The sequence below is a fragment of the Pezoporus wallicus genome, unplaced genomic scaffold (assembly GCF_028554395.1).
Source record: "Pezoporus wallicus isolate ANWC-B61680 ecotype Strahan unplaced genomic scaffold, APGP_CSIRO_Pwel_v1 contig_8226, whole genome shotgun sequence".
In the NCBI taxonomy this organism is placed as follows: Eukaryota; Metazoa; Chordata; class Aves; order Psittaciformes; family Psittacidae; genus Pezoporus; species Pezoporus wallicus.
Genome location: NW_026635187.1, coordinates 493,503 through 512,091, shown reverse-complemented (window position 1 = coordinate 512,091; position 18,589 = coordinate 493,503). Strand labels below are relative to the sequence as shown.

General features: G+C 56.1%; 1 protein-coding gene across 2 annotated transcripts in view; it reads right to left on the bottom strand.

The window, feature by feature from the left end:
• OSBP2 (oxysterol binding protein 2) overlaps window positions 1-18,589 on the bottom strand; it is a 78,718-nt gene that overhangs the window by 47,349 nt on the left and 12,780 nt on the right. For both annotated transcript variants that reach the window (XM_057411091.1, XM_057411102.1), the window contains one exon: window positions 7,260-7,468. In XM_057411091.1, the coding sequence (XP_057267074.1) occupies window positions 7,260-7,468 (209 nt within the window). The remainder of the gene's footprint in view (window positions 1-7,259; window positions 7,469-18,589) is intronic.

Below are 18,589 nucleotides of genomic sequence, written 5' to 3'. Positions count from 1 at the left end.
GAGGGGCTTGGGACAAGGGATGTAGGGACAGGCCAAGGGGAATGGCTTTAACCTGCCAGAGGGGAGACTGAGATGAGCTCTGAGGCAGAAGCTCTTCCCTGTGAGGGTGCTGAGGCGCTGGCACAGGGTGCCCAGAGAAGCTGTGGCTGCCCCATCCCTGGCAGTGTTCAAGGCCAGGTTGGACACAGGGGCTTGGAGCAAGCTGCTCTAGTGGAAGGAGTCCCTGCCCATGGCAAGGGTTGGGACTGGAGGAGCTTTAAGGTCCCTTCCAGCCCAAACCAGGCTGGATTCTGTGATTCTAAAAACTGCACTAAAAGCTCCCTACAGGTGAAACTTGCCTGGCTTCAATGTGTAAGTAACAAACATCCATCCTCAGTGCTTGGCAAGACTTCAAGGCATGAGAGGCAGCAAGAGCCAGGCTGTGCGACCAGGTCATGGGCCTCAACTATGCAGAGCTGCAAGTAGAGCAGCAAGTTAAACTTCAACGCAGGCAGAGCATTAGAACCAGCATCCCGGCACTGGTGGTCAATAGAAGGGACCACCTGTGCTTTCATCCCAACTCTGGTTTTGATACCAAAATGACAAATCAAGCTAATATTAGCCAGCGCAGCAGAGAAGGAATGGCATGGATCATCCTTCCCACTTCTGCCACCAACGCAGGAACAGCGATTTCTAAGATCTCAGGGAATACAAACTGCAGGCTTGCAGAGAGCCACAGGGACAATTCCTTGGTGACAAGCTGGGAATGTTCAAGTGCACCCGCTCTCCAAAGGAGAAGGGAAACGGTGGGATGAGCACCAGGATGGTTCACCAAGGCCAGCAAAGATGTGAGCTGCCATTCTCCCTTGGCCTGTCCCTACATCCCTTGTCCCAAGCCCCTCTCCAGCTTTCCTGCAGCCCCTTTAGGCACTGGAGCTGCTCTCAGGTCTCCCCTTCAGGAGCCTTCTCTTCTCCAGGCTGACCCAGCCCAGCTCTCTCAGCCTGGCTCCAGAGCAGAGCTGCTCCAGCCCTCGCAGCAGCTCCGTGGCCTCCTCTGCAGTCCCACAAGAGCTCCAGGTCCCTTCAGCCAAGGTTCTCCTTTGAGATCACTGTAAAAGCACTCTTCACCCAGGATGCTGTCCACACCCCGGAGCCAGCGACACCCTGCAGACCCCCGTGTGCTCACCCAGCACCTCGGGGCTCCGCTGTCAGCCAACACCCTGGTGCTGCACACTCCATCCCCCTCCTCCTGCAGGAGCATCTTCCCCAGCACCAGCGTGGGGGCAGAGGCTCCTCCCCGCGCTGCTGCTGCAGCTCCTCACCCCTTCCCTCCTCCGCACTGTCACGCTCGGGGGTTATTTTTAGGGGGTTTATGGAGGCAGCCTCACCTGTAGCACTGAGTGCACCAGAGCCCAAACTACGGCATGAGCAGCTCCGGGCGCCCAGGCAGGGTCAGTCACTGCCCCAGGCACAGCTCACTGCTCACTGCTCACCACCTGCTCCAGCGCCTGTAGATCAGCAGCCCTGAAGCGTGTCAGGAACGGAAGCACAACCTGCCAAGAGCACCCAGGTGCAGGGTGACAGCTCGGGAAGCAGAGCACCAGTGTTCCCCTTGCCTCCTGCTCCCCTAGGACAGTGGGGCGGTGGGGATGGTCCAGGGCCATCGGGCAGGAGCATGAGCACGTCCTGCAGATGTGGTGGAGCTGGGACATCGCTGTCCGTCCCTCCCAAACCCCACTTGTACACCACATGCTTGCAATGCTAACATGGACTGCTGCCCCAGTACCACTCCACACACAATAGCAGGCTTTTTTTTCCACAGGAGACCTTAGAGCAGCTCCAGTGCCTAAAAGGGATCCAGGAAACCTGGAGAGGGGCTTTGGGCAAGGGCCTGTAGGGACAGGCCAAGGGGAATGGCTTTAACCTGCCAGAGGGGAGACTGAGATGAGCTCTTAGGCAGAAGCTCTTCCCTGTGAGGGTGCTGAGGCGCTGGCACAGGGTGCCCAGAGAAGCTGTGGCTGCCCCATCCCTGGCAGTGTTCAAGGCCAGGTTGGACACAGGGGCTTGGAGCAAGCTGCTCTAGTGGAAGGGGTCCCTGCCCGTGGCAGGGGGTTGAGCTTTTAGGTCCCTCCCAACCCAAACAGGCTGGATCTCGGGATTCCATGATTCTGCCAGTGCTTCCCTTGCCTTTCTGTGCTGCTGTCACACACAAGCCCTCTCCCATCCCTGCACACCAGCTCCTTCACTCACTGCAGCGGAGGTGGCCTCAATTCCACAGTCCCCGCTGAGCTCCTGCTGGAATGTTGAATCTGTGCTGTTACATAAGCCACATTTTCGGTGTGCCTTCCCTTTAAGCCATCACCACAGATTCCACCTGCAACAGAATCACAGAGATCGGAGTGCTGCGCCGGGGAAACAAGGGCCAGAGCAGCACCCACCCCAGGGGGTACCCGCATGGCCTGGGTAACTCCATCCCCACGTGGAAGTGCAAAACAGTGGCAAGAGGATTCCAGCCAGGTATTTCCTGGCTTGTGAAATACAGCAAGATCCCAAAGATTCCTGCCCTCCCCCCCCCCACATCTGCACTGCCAACAGCAATTGGAGGCTGTGCAGACCTCAGACTGACTATAGCCCATCTCTGCTCAATGTCCACCCATCAGGATCTCACCAGCTCCAGCACTCACACTGCCTGGCCAAGTACTCACCACCTTGGGCTTCCACCCCAAGGCCTACAACGTTGTCTGGTTGGGAAGCATTCCCAGGCTGGTCAGACACACTCTAAAAGCAGCAACAATGGGAAACCACTTCTTGTTCTTCCTGTCACCTGACTTTCCCAGAACACATCACGTACGTGCTCAGACCACTTCAACCCCGGACTTAAAAGGGACTCAGTGCTTCATAACCCCCCATGTTTAGGGCAATTGCTGATGGTCCCATCGCCTGCGACACCCCAAGCATTCAGCTGCGGCAGATGTGGAACACCACAGACATCTACTGCACATCCCAGACCCAAAACTCTCCCCTTGCTTGGCAGAGCCTTTCCATTCCTTATGAGATGCCCAGGAGCCAGAATATTCCTAAGAGCTCATCTCAGTCTTCCCCCTGGCAGGTTAAAGCCATTCCCTGTCCTGTTCCTGCGGGCCATTAGCCAAAGCTCCTCTCCAGGTTTCCTGTAGCCCCTTCAGGCACTGGGAGCTGCTAGCATGTTACTGTCCTAGAGGATATTTTTACTGCCATGAAAAAGGAATACTAACCACAGTCAGCAAACACTCCTCCGGAGGATAGCTGCGGAGAAGAGTGAGCACAAGGAGCAGATAAAAGGGTTTCTGTGCACCCACTCTCCAAACTCAACATTGCCCAGAGCCTGATGTACGAGCTGACAAAAATCCAAGGGCCAATGTGGGTGCAGCGTGGGGAGTGGGGAGGCTGGAATTACCCCAGGAGCTCACAGCAATGGGACCAGAAGGGGGTTACAGGCATCTGACTCTCCATGGGGTGACAGAGCTGGGAACCCTGTGGGCAAATTAAGTATCCTCCAACTTCACCAACACATTCTAAGCCCAACCAGGAGGAGAAGGAACAGCAGTGGGGGCTGAGCAGAGGCTGGAGCCAAGCTCCCCACCTGGCCCCTTCTGTCCTGACTTACACTGTACGTTTATCCCAGAGGAATTACACACCACGTGGTAACAGAGGAGAGAGCTCCGAGAGCAGCTCGCCTCTACTCTCACTTTCTGCCACTAATCCCCAGTATCAGCAGGCCAGTTTCTCACCAGGAAAGCAGGATGAGGACATGATCTTCCTCCGGTGACATCCATCAGCACGTCCCTGTGCCCCTGCTCACAGCTCCGGACCAAAATAGTCCTGGCTATGCAGCGGGTACAGGGGAAACCAGAGCTCCTTGAGTTACCGCAGGAGGGAACAGCAGTCTCCCATCTTGGGAGGGGTTTGATGTTTCTTAGAAATAGAAATGAAACCCAGGGCTGTGGAAGCAGCTCCTCCGAGTGCACGGCACCAGCCAGCAGGGCAGGCACCAGCGCTTTCCTGCCTGTTCTCTGCAAGAGAACCACAGGGGGAAAAGACTCTTCATCCACCCCAAAATAGTCTCCTCCAGTCAGGATATTTGCAGTTTACACCATGTGCCAGTCCTACACCCCACCAATCCCAAGAGGAAAGCAGCAAGGAACCCCTGGTGTCTGCAGAGCCACAGATGACATGGGAACTCCAGCTCTCACTGGACCATGTATCTTCAGTAGAGCCCCACATGGGGCTCACCTTTAGAACATTCCAAGTTACCTGGCTTTGCTTTCCATGGCTTTAATGAACTCATTCCACACTAACACCCTGGCCCTTCTGGATGCAAGGAGCAAATTGCTCCTGCAGGAACAAATGAATGTGGCTGTGAGAGGGAAGAGTTCAGCGTGGGGTTGGAGTTGCATTGGCTCCTTGCAGGGGGGGATGAACACCAAGTCGCCTCAGAGGGCTTGTTGAGGCTCCCCGGTCACCTGGCAGGGGCTTGGGAGCTGAAGGGTGACTTTAACCTGCTGTGCTTCACTGCGAGGGTGCTGAGGTGCTGGCACAGGGTGCCCAGAGAAGCCATGGCTGCCCCATCCCTGGCAGTGTTCAAGGCCAGGTTGGACACAGGGGCTTGGAGCAAGCTGCTCTAGTGGAAGGTGTCCCTGCCATGGCAGGGGTTGGAGCTGGAGGAGCTTTAAGGTCCCTTCCAACCCAAACCAGGCTGGGATTCTGTGATTCTGTGACTCCAAAGGACATCCCCTTCCCTCTCCTGGATGCTCCTTGCATGCTGAAAAGCTGCTCCACATGTGAGACTGCCCCAGGGCTCAGCAGCAGAGACACCTCAGCAGCAGCTGACTGGAACCCAGCCCTCTCCACCAGCCTGGAGCATCTATAAGGATGCTCCTCATGCCTTTCCCCAGCAGGACAGGCAGCATTAGAAGCTTCACTGCTCTCCTCACCTATCCCCTGCACTGCTCTCCCAGTCTTCCAGCCACCCAGAGCCCTCTCCTTGCACTGGGAATTCGATTTAGGCTCAAGCGAACCTAACACAGATTCCTGCTTTTCCTTAACTGAAAGACCTCTAACTGGGACAAAACACCATCAGCCTGGTGCACATTGGAGTGTAAAGTAACCCACAGCCGTCCCCTGCTCTAACTGCACAGCACAAGGGCTCAGCGCCTGCTTACAGTGCCTTATCCCATCGGAGCAGCTCAGAAAAGCCTGGAAAAACAGGCGTTTGGGTTGGTCTGTATCTCCCATCCCCTCCCTGGCCTGGATCACTGCAGCGAGCTGAGTCAGCACAACCGTGAGGCAGTGCCGGAGCGAGCGCCGCTGCTGCACCACCCTGCCCGGGAAGCACGGCCCCAGCTGCCTGCAGTTCAGAAGTCGGAGCCTTAGGACAGGAAGCCTCTGTGCCGGCTGTTTCGATGTAAGGACACAACCCACAGTGCCTGCGCCTGGCTCCAGGAGCAGCGCTGCCGTCCTGCAGCTGCCCCAGCATCCCCCATCACCCCATGCCCAGCAAGGGGAAGGTGAAGCCCACACCAGCCTCTCCCACACACAAGATCCTTTTCCAAACATTCACCCAGCTTAGGATGTGCTTCCCGCTGTGGGATAAGCAGCATTCCTGGGACCGACAGCCATCCCAGCCGTCACCTGGCACAACATCATGCAAAACTCTGCCCAGGACCTGCCCTCTCCATTGATATTTCCACACGTCCCAGAGCTGGAGCTCACAATACTGCATGTCATGAGTCCCACAGACACCAGTGCCTCGGAACACAGCACCCCGGAACAGCGAGGGGAAGCAGGGAAGTGGCTCACACAGTGCTCAACCTCTGCGTGACCTGGAGGGCTGGCTGAGGAGACACAAGTCAGACCACGTCATCCAGGACCAGGGGTCTGCTCTCCTGCAAGTCAAACCGCTGGCGCTCTGGCTTTGTGCTGCTCCCTACAGCACGACATCAAGCACAGGCTCTGCCCCCGGCAGCCAGCATCCCAAGGGACCATCCCACTGGCACATGGACAAAAACATGAATGCGCTGCCTTCCAAACCCATGGTCACACGGATTTGATGCTGACTGTGTGACTTCCTAAGCCAGCACGTTACAGAGCGGCCTCCATCCACACAGCCATGGCACGCAGTGGGTTCAGTGCACCAGCAGCAGCAGTGCCCCTGGGGAAGCGCAGGTTTGTACGGAGGCACTGAACCAACCCCCAACCTTCCCTGGAATGCTGAGCTGCAAAATATTTGACTTATGTATCCATATTCCCTGCAGTCCATAGCACAGAGCAGCACCTGCAAGTGTCCCCAAGCCCTAACCCAGACCAGGACAGTGAGATGCTCCACAAGCACTGAACCAAAGGAGCTCCAGGCTGTGCTCCAGGGCCTGGAATGGTACAGTACCTGGTCTCGGCCTCACCCACCCCCTTCCTACAATATTAGGGGCATATTTTGAAGCTACATTTTCCTTTCAGGCAGAGCATTACAAAAGCACAGCTGATGTATCAACTGACATCAACTCTCTTGTACAAGGCCTGGTTTGCTTTTCCCTTCAGCTACTGGAAGCAGTGCTAGCTTGTGGAAGAAAACCAATTGTTAGTCCCAGAAGAGCTATGAACACTGAAATACTTCTGTAACACTGCTCAGCACTGAACAGAGCCATCACACAACGAGCAGCAGCAATGACACCCTGGGGAGGGGCTGTGTAACAGGCACAGCACTGGGACATTCACAGATCACAGCCATCCCAAATGGACACCGATAACCCCCACCCCACAGCGAGGTGGTGGACGGAGAAGGAGGAATGTGTGTGGAAGAAAACAGCTCAGCTACATGTGTGTGTCACCCATCTGCCAAACTCCCCTGAGCCCTGGGTGAATGCGACTCCAGCACCCTGTCGTGCACTGGTGCTCCCTGCGGTGCCTCTTCCAGCACCCCCCATCCACACAGACCAACACAGAGCCTCTGGGAGACAGACACATCCATCCTGCCTTAAGCACAGCTCGTTTTGACTGGTCCTCTACAACTCACACCCAGCACCAGGGACTTTGCAGCCCTGCCCAATGCTGCGCAACCAGACGAGATGATGTTTGGTGCACACAGCGTTGTTTAGAACCCTTTGTGTCTGCGTGACACCATCAGCTCTGTTTAATTACGTGTGACACAGGATCTGCCAGGCTTTCTGCACGAGTTAGCAGGCACAAAAGCGCTGCTTTACAAGGAGGTTTTAGAGAGGACCCAGCTGCAGGGTCACAGCCTCTACCTGACTGGTTGTTCCTCATGCGGATGGCTTTGGCTTTGGCCAGCTCCAGGGCCGTGACCCAGCGTTGCCTCTCCACTTCCGAGTTGGCCTTTAAGTGGTAGGTCCTGCCCCCGTTGGAAAGCACAATGTTACAGGAGTCCTCCGTGTCGATGTGAGCCGTGGACAGGTTGATGGTCCCGCGACACGTGTGGGCCATTTCTGCCTGCGTCCTGCAGAGGAACAGAGGGAAAAGGAAGCGTCAGCCCCCCCTGCACCCAGCCTGTCCCCAGAGCACCCGGCCACACCACAGAGACCCATGGACATGACCCCAGCAGGAGGTAAGGACAGCAAAGCCATCACAGTCAGAGAGGCTTCTGCAGCAGAAGAAAGGGGATGGGCTGAGGCACCTTGAATCCCGTGTTCAGCTCTGGGCCCCTCACTACAACAGAGACATTGAGGTGCTGGAGCAGGGTCCGAGAAGGGCAGCGGAGCTGGTGTGCTAAGATCCTGCATGCAAAGATCGCCATGTGAAAGGCAAATGGAAGCAACACAAGTCCTGAATCAGTTGTTAATTCAAACCCCTTTAATACTGCCAGAATGCACAGTCACAGACTTGTCCAGCCTGGAGAAGAGAAGGCTCCTTAAGGGGAGACCTCAGAGAAGCTCCAGTGCCTAAAGGGGCTGCAGGAAACCTGGAGAGGGGCTTGGGACAAGGGCCTGGTGGGACCATAGGTTAAGTTCAAACCCAGTGCACAGCCCGGTTACATTTGCGTGCGGGAGGGGAGTGAACTGGCATCAAAGGAAATCAAGCTCCGATTCTCACTTCCAAAGTCACCCTCTTTGTGATGCAGCACACACTGATGTGTTCCCAGGAGGAATTACTTCCCCCTTCAGAGAACTGCTGAAATGATTTTCTCCTCTACACAGAACAGAGGTCTCCAAGGTGACTTCCCTCAATCAGCTCCAGTCACATTCCCAGCCCTGCTCTCCCACCCAGAGCACCATTTCAGGCCAGGTTTTTGTTCTGCAAGCTCCATTCCCATGCCAGTCTGCACAGAAACCAATCCCTACCCATCAGCACCCCGACACGAGGCAGGCACCTGACCCAGCCCTGAGCCAGCAACCAGCGACTGCTCTGTGTGCATGGGGAGAGGCAGGAGGCACGGGTGCCCTTGAGGAGCGCCGCTGCTGGGGTGGATCTGCTCGGCACCACCAGCAGCTCAGCTCCTGTGTAACACAGCCCAGGCACATCTCCTGACCCTGCGCTTCCGGCAATAAGCCCAGCGCTGCACGTACGGGAGAGGACCTGGGCGGGCTGCAACGGAGCCAGAGGGAGGTTAAACCTGGGCTCAGGGCACAGAGGTGGAGGCGGAGGAATACCTGGGATTTTTTTGCTGTTCCCTCGCAAAGCTCATCGTGGAACCATCCCAGCCTGGTTTGTGGTGGAAGGGACCTGAAAGCTCCTCCAGCTCCAACCCCTGCCACGGGCAGGGACACCTTCCACTAGAGCAGCTTGCCCCAAGCCCCTGTGTCCAACCTGGCCTTGAACACTGCCAGGGATGGGGCAGCCACAGCTTCTCTGGGCACCCTGTGCCAGCGCCTCAGCACCCTCACAGGGAAGAGCTTCTGCCTAAGAGCTCAGCTCAGTCTCCCCTATTTCAGTTTAAACCCATCACTCCTTGTCCTACCGCCACAGCCCCTATTTTGGTAAGGACAAAGTGCCTGCAGATGTCCATGGCCTGAGCTCACCAGGAGAGGCAGATCCCACAGCAGCAGCCCAAGACCTGAGCACAAGACCTGACAGATTTGTTCTGTTTGGCTACAGTCCCAGGTCAGTGAGACGTGTCCCCAGCACGCTCTGCCCTTCATCCTATCACTACACAGATCAACCCTACCCGGGCTGGACGAGGTTCTGGGTGACCTGATCTAGTTGAAGATGTCCCTGCCCATGGCAGGGGGTTGGACAAAATGAGCTCTGAAGGCCCCTTCCAACCCAAACCATTCCATGATTCTGTGATGGATTTGCCTTTAGAGATCTATAACGAGAGCTGTGCAGGGGGAGGATGAAGAGGACCGCCTCGCAGGGAGCGCTTGCCAACGGCACAGTGAGAGATGCCCTGCATCTCCTGGAACACAGGATAAAGGTTACCTGTGGGTGTTAGAAAGCAGGAGGAGGAAAGAACATCCAGCAAGGGGGAAGCCAATGACCTGGGTGAACAAAACCCCTTCCCCAGAGCCCAGCAGCGAGATGCTCAGAGCCCCAGGGCAGCTCCATGCGAGTCCTGAGATACCAGCTAGGGCAGAGGCTCTGCTGGGAACGTGGCTTGGACTCAGTGGCCATCAACTGCCCAGCATGGATTATTCCCCAAATCCCTCCTGGGGCAGGAATGGGGCTTCCCTGTGAGGGTGCTGAGCAGGTTGAGGGACTGGTAGAGGCGGAAGTTGACGAAGCCCAGGAGCGTGGTGTAGAACTCGGTGAAGGTGGCCATCACCCGGTAATCCACGTCCGTGGGGTGCTGCGGGCACAGCGAGGGTGAGGACACGGGGACAGACTCCAGGGATACAGAACTAATGCTGCCTGGGCAGGACATGGGCTGGCCAAGGAGATGCTGCAGGCTGAGCTGGAGGGGTGAACCTCAGCAGGGGCCAGACAAAAAACTGGGAAGCCTCAACCCAACTGTGCCAAACCCAGGGGTGAAATGAGAGGTTCCTGCCTGGCAAGGGGGAATGGTTCTAAACTGACAGAGGGGAGATGGAGATGAGCTCTGAGGCAGAAGCTCTTCCCTGTGAGGGTGCTGAGGCGCTGGCACAGGGTGCCCAGAGAAGCTGTGGCTGCCCCATCCCTGGCAGTGTTCAAGGCCAGGTTGGACACAGGGGCTTGGAGCAAGCTGCTCTAGTGGAAGGTGTCCCTGCCCGTGGCAGGGGTTGGAACTGGAAGGTCCCTCCCAACCCAAACCAGGCTGGGATTCTATGAATCACCAGAAAGATTTCTTACTCTAAAAGCATCAATGCATGTTGTGATGCCAGCAGGTCCCTATTTCAGCAGCCAAATCTCCTCTGGCAGCATGCAGGGATCCCAATTCCTGCAGACACCGATCAGAGGATGCTGCTCTGAACACAGCTGAAAAGCTGCTCCAGCTGCTTTCATACCACAAACCTAAACATACAGAACTTGACAAGGCAGCTCCTCAGCATCAGGTACTTAAAAAGGCTTTTGCTATAAAACTCCTAGAGTCTTAATTTTAGCAACTCCTACTCTACAGCCTGACAGATGAGCCACACAGCACAGTGCAATCAGAGAACAGCAAGTCACCATGTAAAGCCCTGCTTTCCAGTTCTGAGGCTGCTCAGGCCGCCAGCGCTATGCAAAAGATGCTCCAAGACATCTTTCTATATATAAAACCCTGAAACTCCTTTGTAAGAGCTCTGAAGACAGACTGATAAACAGAGCCAAGAGAAGGGGGGGGGGGGGAGGGGAATACAGAATAAGCTGGTTTTCATCTCTCAGCTCCACAGCTTTGCTTTCAGCTATATCACAACAGCCCAACATTTACCTGCAGATGCTGGCACGACCCTCACAGGGATATTTTAATTACAGCTGTGTGGCTCTGTGGGAAGTTAACAGGACACAGCAAGAAATGGAGAGCTCCAGAGCTCACACCCTGCCCCAAACCACCGCTCACATACAGCAAGGAAGCATGATGGATGCTCCTCGGGTTTATCTGCTAAGATGGACCTGCATGAGTGAGTGCAGAGAAGGCCACGGAGCTGCTGCAAGGGCTGGAGCAGCTCTGCTCTGGAGCCAGGCTGAGAGAGCTGGGCTGGGTCAGCCTGGAGAAGAGAAGGCTCCTGAAGGGGAGACCTGAGAGCAGCTCCAGTGCCTACACCTTCAATGCTAAATCCCCATCTTGTCACTCCCCCAGCCACTTGCTCTCCAGTGAAGAGGTCACTGCAGGGCTCAAACCTGTGTCCATGCCCACCTCCCCTGACAGCCTTGGTGACCACAGGGTGAGCAGCACTCAAGGCCTCACAGGTTCTATTCCTGCACATCCTTCACCCAGGGGTTTTGCTCACCGTGGCTGCCCCACAAAACCACATTTGGGCACGTCCATGAGGCTGCACCTGAACCTCCCAGCCTCTGACCACACACTTTGGGGAATTCACCCTGGTGAGAGCGGGGAGGCTGGAGCCAGCACGTTCCCAAGCAGCCACCCGAGCATCCTTCCCTTGGGAGAGCAGCGCCGAGTGTTTGAACAGGAATGTGCTGTGACTGCAGCCCTGGCAGCAGGCACCGCCAGACACACGAGGCTTCTCCAGGCTGTCCCTCAACTGCCTGCTCCCTGTCTGCCAGCCAGGAACCATTCCAGTTTAAATGGCATTCCCAGGGAACCCTGCTGCTGCTGCCGTGCAGCCTCGCGGGGGTTTCCATCCCCTCAGTGCTCTCTTGAGCTGTCACAGCTCACACCACGCAGCTGATGCTTTACAAAGCTTCCTGCCCACGTCTGGGTTTAGAGCGTAGGTGAGGAACAGCCTCCCCAGCATCACCAGCACCACCACAACAGCCGGTTCCTGCAGCTCATGTGCTTCGGGTGGGTAGATCAACACAGCCCAGGGACAGCCCCTGTGTTCAACCTGAACACTGCCAGGGATGGGGCAGCCACAGCTTCTCTGGGCACCCTGTGCCAGCGCCTCGGCACCCTCACAGGGAAGAGCTTCTGCCTGTGGTATGAAGCTGGACACAAATCCCAGATCCATTGCTGGAGCTGGCAAACAGACCTTGAGGAGTTTTTGGCTGTCCTGTGTCAACAGAATTATGGACCTAGGCTTCTGCAGGGCTGCAGATCACACCCAAACCCCAACCCCAGCACAGCCAGAAGGAAATGCTGCACCATTCCAGCACAAACCCAGCACCGCAGGGCACACCCCCCGGCACACCAGGGGATCTGGGGAGGGTGAGGCTGATGAACACATTGGCCTGGAGCTGCCGGTGCACCTCTGGTGTCAAAGCAGCTCAAGGACCCCAACCACACCTCAGAGCCCAAGAACTGAAGGGCGCTGCAGCAAGACAACTGTGCCAGCCACCCCCAACACCCCCCTCCTGCTGCCCTTGCTGCAGTCCCAATCCAGGCAGCCCAGCATTCCCTTAGGCTGAGCACTCACCCACCACCAGGTGAACACCACTGGCGGCTGCATCAGTTCTCTCAGGGAGACAATGAGGACAAGTGTTTCCATCCTGATGTATCCAGAAGAGAGCACGGCAAGAGACACGCGCAGGGCAGCGCAAGGGCCTCAAAGCAGCACAGCCAGGAGGCACGGCCCCAGTTGGAGCCCTGGTCCTGCAGCTGCTCCAGCTTCCCAACAGCACATCCCATGGGGAAAGGGAAGTCCCCACACTGGCAGCTCGGGAGCAGCGGAGCACATCCCAGCCAGGAGCCCAGGGGGTTCCTCTGCAGAGGGATGTGGAAGAGCATCACCCTGCAAAGCACAGTGGTCCAAGACCCTACATCACACTAGAAAGAAATCCTTTACAATGAGGGTGAGCCATGAGGCACTGGCACTGGTTTCCCAGAGGTGATGGATGCTCCATCCCTAGAGACTTTCCAGGCCAGGCTGGATGTGGTTCTCAGAAACCTGCCCAAGTTGAAGATGTCCCTGCTCATTGCAGGGGGTGGGAACTAGATGAGCTTTGAAGGTCTCCTCCAACCCAAACTGTTCTATGGATGTAATGGTGAAATGCAGTGTTGTAACTACAAGAAAAAAAAAACCAAACGCACATCGAGGCTCATTTAAACGTGGGTGGTGCTGTGATCAAGTGGTACATCACAAACAGAGGACACCCAACTATAAACAGCTCAAAGCATCCCCCAGCTGAGCCTCTCACTGCTGCCATTTCTACCAACATCTCAATCCAGACATTTAATCCAGGAACCTGCAGAGCTCCCAAGCCCAGGTTTGTCCAACAGGATATTTCATTCCCATTAACCCTGCACACAACATAAAGGCCATTTTCTAGCAGCCAAAGGGTAGATGTTTGACCCCTCTTACCACCCCATACCTGATTCACTGGGATCTCATCTCTGCTTCCACGTTCTCAGCTATTTGGACACCTGGAAACCAGAACTTCAGCCAAAAAAACACTTAACTCCTGTCCCCTGTGCAAGAGAAGAAATCACAGGATCATAGATCCTGGAACCCCATCCTGGTCTGGTTTGGATGGGACCTTAAAGCTCCTCCAGCTCCAACCCCTGCCACGGGCAGGGACCCCTTCCACTAGAGCAGCTTGCTCCAAGCCCTGTGTCCAACCTGGCCTTGAACACTGCCAGGGATGGGGCAGCCACAGCTTCTCTGGGCACCCTGTGCCAGCACCTCAGCACCCTCACAGGGAAGAGCTTCTGCCTTATCTCCAACCTGACCTTCCCTTGTTTGAACCCATCACCCCTTGTCCTGTCACTGCAGTCCCTGATGAAGAGCCCCTCTCCAGAATCCTTGTAGCCTCCTTCAGATACCGGAAGCTGCTCTGAGGTCTCCTGCAGCTTCTCTTGGGGCTGAACAGCCCCAGTGCTCTCAGCCTGGCTCCATACAGGAGGTGCTTCAGCCCCTGCTCATCCTTGTGGCCTCCTATGGCCTTGCTCCAACAGCTCCATGTCCCTCTTGTGCTGGGCACACCAGCGCTGCACACAGTGCTGCAAGTGGGGTCTCACTGAGAGCAGAGCAGAGGGGCAGGATCCCCTCCCTGAGCTGCTGCTTACACTCTGGTGATGAGCCCAGCACAGGGGAAGAAGCTGGAAGCTTCCCAGTGGACACCTTGCTGCTGCTTCCACCACCCACCTCTCCTAACTGAGAGATTAACACCCATTTTTCCTATTGTATCTTCACAGATTAAGTTGAAACCACCTTATTCATCCCACTTTCCCATCAGACTGGAAAACATCATCTCATGAACTAAGTGAAGGGGCCTGCAGCCACAGAGAAATATTTCTACCAGCTGCAAGACTAGGAAATACCTTCAGAAGAAGCTGCAGAGGCTGCTGCAGGCAGAGGCAGGGCCAGAAATGAAAGACAGGGATGCAAAAATCAGCAGAACTGGGCAAGGCAGGACATGGGGACAGAAGAGGAGATAGCGGCTAGATGTGGAAGAGCAATGCTTTGCAATGCTTTCAGCACCTTTCTCCTTCAAGATGCTGCAGAACAGGCAGCACAGGGGTCATCAGGCTGATCCCCTCTTAACTGAGTATGACAATTTCTCCCAAGGGATTTTGTTCCATTACTAGGAGTCGGGACCGCACAGAAGATGAGGCGGCCACAAGCCCTTGTGGTGCAGGAAAAGCCATTGGTACCCTGGCACCGAGCAGCACGGCTCTTCCCATGGGATGCTGCTCTCTGCTCGCCCTCCACAAGGCACAGGCTGACTGTGGACGATGCACAAGGGTTTCCACAGGGAATTCACAGCCTAACCAGGGATGAGGTGGAGCTCTCCATGCCCCAGCGGTGCCGCAGCACAGGGACAGGTGCCGCGCTCCCCATCTCACCCCAGTGACAAAGGGCTGTTGTGCCACCACCAGCACCCCGGCAGCGGCTCCCTCCCACCACACAGCAGCTTCCAGCGCTGTGCCACCAGGGCTCAGGGTGCTCTGAGCCCCAGCAGCTCCTCCACGCCGAGATCTGGTGCTCCATCCTCACCCTGCGCTGCATACAAGCACATCTGAAACATCCCCTGCAGCGCACGTTACAGACACCCAACTGCACGAGCGCCCCATGGTGTGTCTCCCGTGAGCTGGGTTTTGCACATCCTTTGGTCAGAACAACCGGAGCACGCAGCCAGTGACCTCTGCATTTGCTTTCAGGCATGAGCAATCCCAAACATCACTTTAAAACTGCGTTCCTGTTGAGGCCAAACACTCATGTGCCTGCAGCTGGGGGGTGGAAGCACAGACACCAAACCTCCCCTGGCTCAAGAAGGAAGGGTTTTGATGCTGACTCAGTGCCAGCACACAAATGCCCCGGAGGAAGCGGGCGCGTGGCTCGGGCAGCGAGCAGCGTTCCCTGTCAGCACATCACCAGCTGCTTCAGCTCGCACAAACCACAGGCTCCACGTGACAAAGAGCTCGGATCATGTTGTTTTCCTTCCTCTTTTTGCCTTCACCAAACCTACCACATCACAAAGCAACCCCAAACAAGCATATGGCCAAGTGCTGCACTGAGATTGCTGCAGAAACACCCGATTTAGTGCTATTTAAAGGCTGACTAATCCGACACTGACCACAGTCAGGATGGGCACAGATTAGGAACGCTCAGGTTCCAGGGACAAAGCCAGCAATTCCGGCTACAATCCTCATCCCGCAGCACAGGAACAGCCCCCCCATCCCATCCAGCAGGTTCCCAAGCTGAGTCTGGGATAAGTCCCTAAACACCTCAAGGACCCAGCACTGCACAGCCTCGAACAGCGCTGCACAAGGAAGGATTTAGGGGTGACCTGACTAAACCTCCCCTAGAAACACAGGGATGCACTAAGCAGAGCGATCTGGATTTCACAGTTCTTCCCTGACCGGACCACCTCATACATCTGCATGCTTTGCCAGCAGTGAGTTTTCCATGACTCACTGGTACATGAAGATGCCTCCAACCTCAAAGTGCTGATGCCGGCAAAAAGGGCTTGTGAGATGTTGCATTAAACCTTTACGGCCCAGAGCATCCGGGATGAGCGCAGAGCCTTGTCCTGCACTGCAGTGCTGGGAGGAGCACGTCCTTCTGATAAATAACCTTCCTTCAGCTCCCTTAGAGGTTTGGTTTTCTCTTTGGGAAGCACAGAGAGATACAGCATTGGGCGAGGAGAAGCTCCCCATGACCCACAGCGTGTGCTTGAGCCAGAGAAGCTCCAACCGTGTGCTGGGCTGCACCTCAGCACATGAGCAGCAGCTCAGGGAGGGGATCCTGCCCCTCTGCTGTGCCCTGGGGAGACTCCCCCCTGCAGCCCTGATCCAGCTCTGGGGCAGCACCACAAGAGGGATGTGAAGCTCTTGGAGTGAGTCCAGAGGAGGCCATGGAGCTGCTGCGAGGGCTGGAGCAGCTCTGCTCTGGAGCCAGGCTGAGAGAGCTGGGCTGGGGCAGCCTGGAGAAGAGAAGGCTCCTGAAGGGGAGACCTGAGAGCAGCTCCAGTGCCTGAAGGGGCTGCAGGAAAGCTGGAGAGGGGCTTGGGACAAGGGATGTAGGGACAGGCCAAGGGGAATGGCTTTAACCTGCCAGAGGGGAGACTGAGATGAGCTCTTAGGCAGAAGCTCTTCCCTGTGAGGGTGCTGAGGCACTGGCCCAGGGTGCCCAGAGAAGCTGTGGCTGCCCCATCCCTGGCAGTGTTCAAGGCCAGGTTGGACACAGGGGCTTGGAGCAAGCTGCTCCAGTGGAAGGGGTCCCTGCCCATGGCAGGGGTTGGAGCTGGAGGAGCTTTAAGGTCCCTTCAACCCACACCAGGCTGTGACTCTACAAAAACTCAGCTGCGGTAAGGTGAAAATAAGGCAGCAGCAGAGCAGGGCAGGACAAGGTCTGACAAAGGGACTCCTGTTTGGTCATTTATGAAACAAATGAAAACAAAAGAGTTAAAAACCCAAACCTCAAACCCAGTTACCGAGAGCACCCCCTGCCCCCCCCAGCCGTGCTATCTCCTCTCCCCTCTGCAGAGGCTGGAGGTGGCCCTGGCTGATAAGGGCACGAGCCCTGTTAACAGGGCACCAGCAGAGCTCTGGAGGCCGCTGCCTGGGGCGAGCAGCTTCACGTGCTCCCCAAGGTGACCCAGCTCCTCGCTGAGCCGGCAGGAGCAGCTCTCCATGCTGGGGTGACACCACACACACAGCCCTGCTGCACCACAACGCTGCCCCGTGCATGGGGCTTGGAGCAAGCTGACTCAGCAGAAGCAAGGACACGGGTCCAGCTTTCCCCTCAGCACATCCTGCTTCTGCAAACCTCTTCTTCAGAGTTCAGCTTTGGCAGCTCCCTCCCTCCCTCCCACACCAGAATCAAGTTGCTGGTTAGGGGTATGAAACTGCTACCCCTGTCTGAGCAGAGAAGGGAGCATGAACTTGAGAATGGAAACACTTATGTATGTGCAGAAGGTACCTCCAGGATCTCCATTACCTATGAAGGGATCAATGAGCCTCCAAGGCCATGCTCCTGAGGAGCGCAGAGGTCAGCGATCCAGTGAACAGCATTTGGTTCCATAAGGAAGACTGATGAAGCAGAGGGGAAACTGCAAGCAGGCTATTAAACCATGTCTGCAAAGCGAGTGCATGGGGCAGGGGGACACAGGGTAAGATCTTTCCCATTCCTTACGACACAACCCAAAAAATAAACTTTGGCAGCAGCTTGTCAGCCACTGGAGATGCCAAGAGCTTCCATAACATAGAAACTGGGAGTTAACTGCTTAGTGACCCATGCCTCAGACAGGCAAACTTCTCGGAACAAATACTGCAGGTGCTCAAAGGGCCTTAGGAAACCACTGCTGGACAAACCAAACACATCCCCACTCTGGAGAGACACTCAGCATCCTGCATCCAGCTCTGGGGCAGCAGCACGGGAGGGACGCGGAGCTGTTGGAGCGAGTGCAGAGGAGGCCACAGAGCTGCTGTGAGGGCTGGAGCAGCTCTGCTCTGGAGCCAGGCCGAGAGAGCTGGGCTGGGTCAGCCTGGAGAAGAGAAGGCTCCTGAAGGGGAGACCTGAGAGCAGCTCCAGTGCCTGAAGGGGCTGCAGGAAAGCTAGAGAGGGGCTTGGGACAAGGGATGTAGGGACAGGCCAAGGGGAATGGCTTTAACCTGCCAGAGGGGAGACTGAGATGAGCTCTGAGGCAGAAGCTCTTCCCTGTGAGGGTGCTGAGGCGCTGGCACAGGGTGCCCAGAGAAGCTGTGGCTGCCCCATCCCTGGCAGTGTTCAAGGCCAGGTTGGACACAGGGGCTTGGAGCAAGCTGCTCCAGTGGAAGGGGTCCCTTCCCGTGACAGGGGTTGGAGCTGGAGGAGCTTTAAGGTCCCTTCAGCACAAACCAGGCTGTGACTCCGTGATTCTCTGGTCTTGGCTGTGTCCCCTGCAGGACCGGATGCCCAAAGCCAGACTTTCAGCACAAGTGCTTCAAGGCCTCTTCCTGACCAGTCCCATCTCCATCCCCATCAGCCTACAGGGCTGAACACGGCTCCTCAGCGGTAGCTCAAGGCAATCAGGGTTGAGGCACAGAAACGTTACAAAGATTAGAACAAGATGTTACTGAGGGTTTATGTAGATAGATGCGTATATATGATCAAATTACTTCACACTATCACCCCCATTGTACCATGTCATATGTATTACCAGAAATACAATATCGATCAGATGT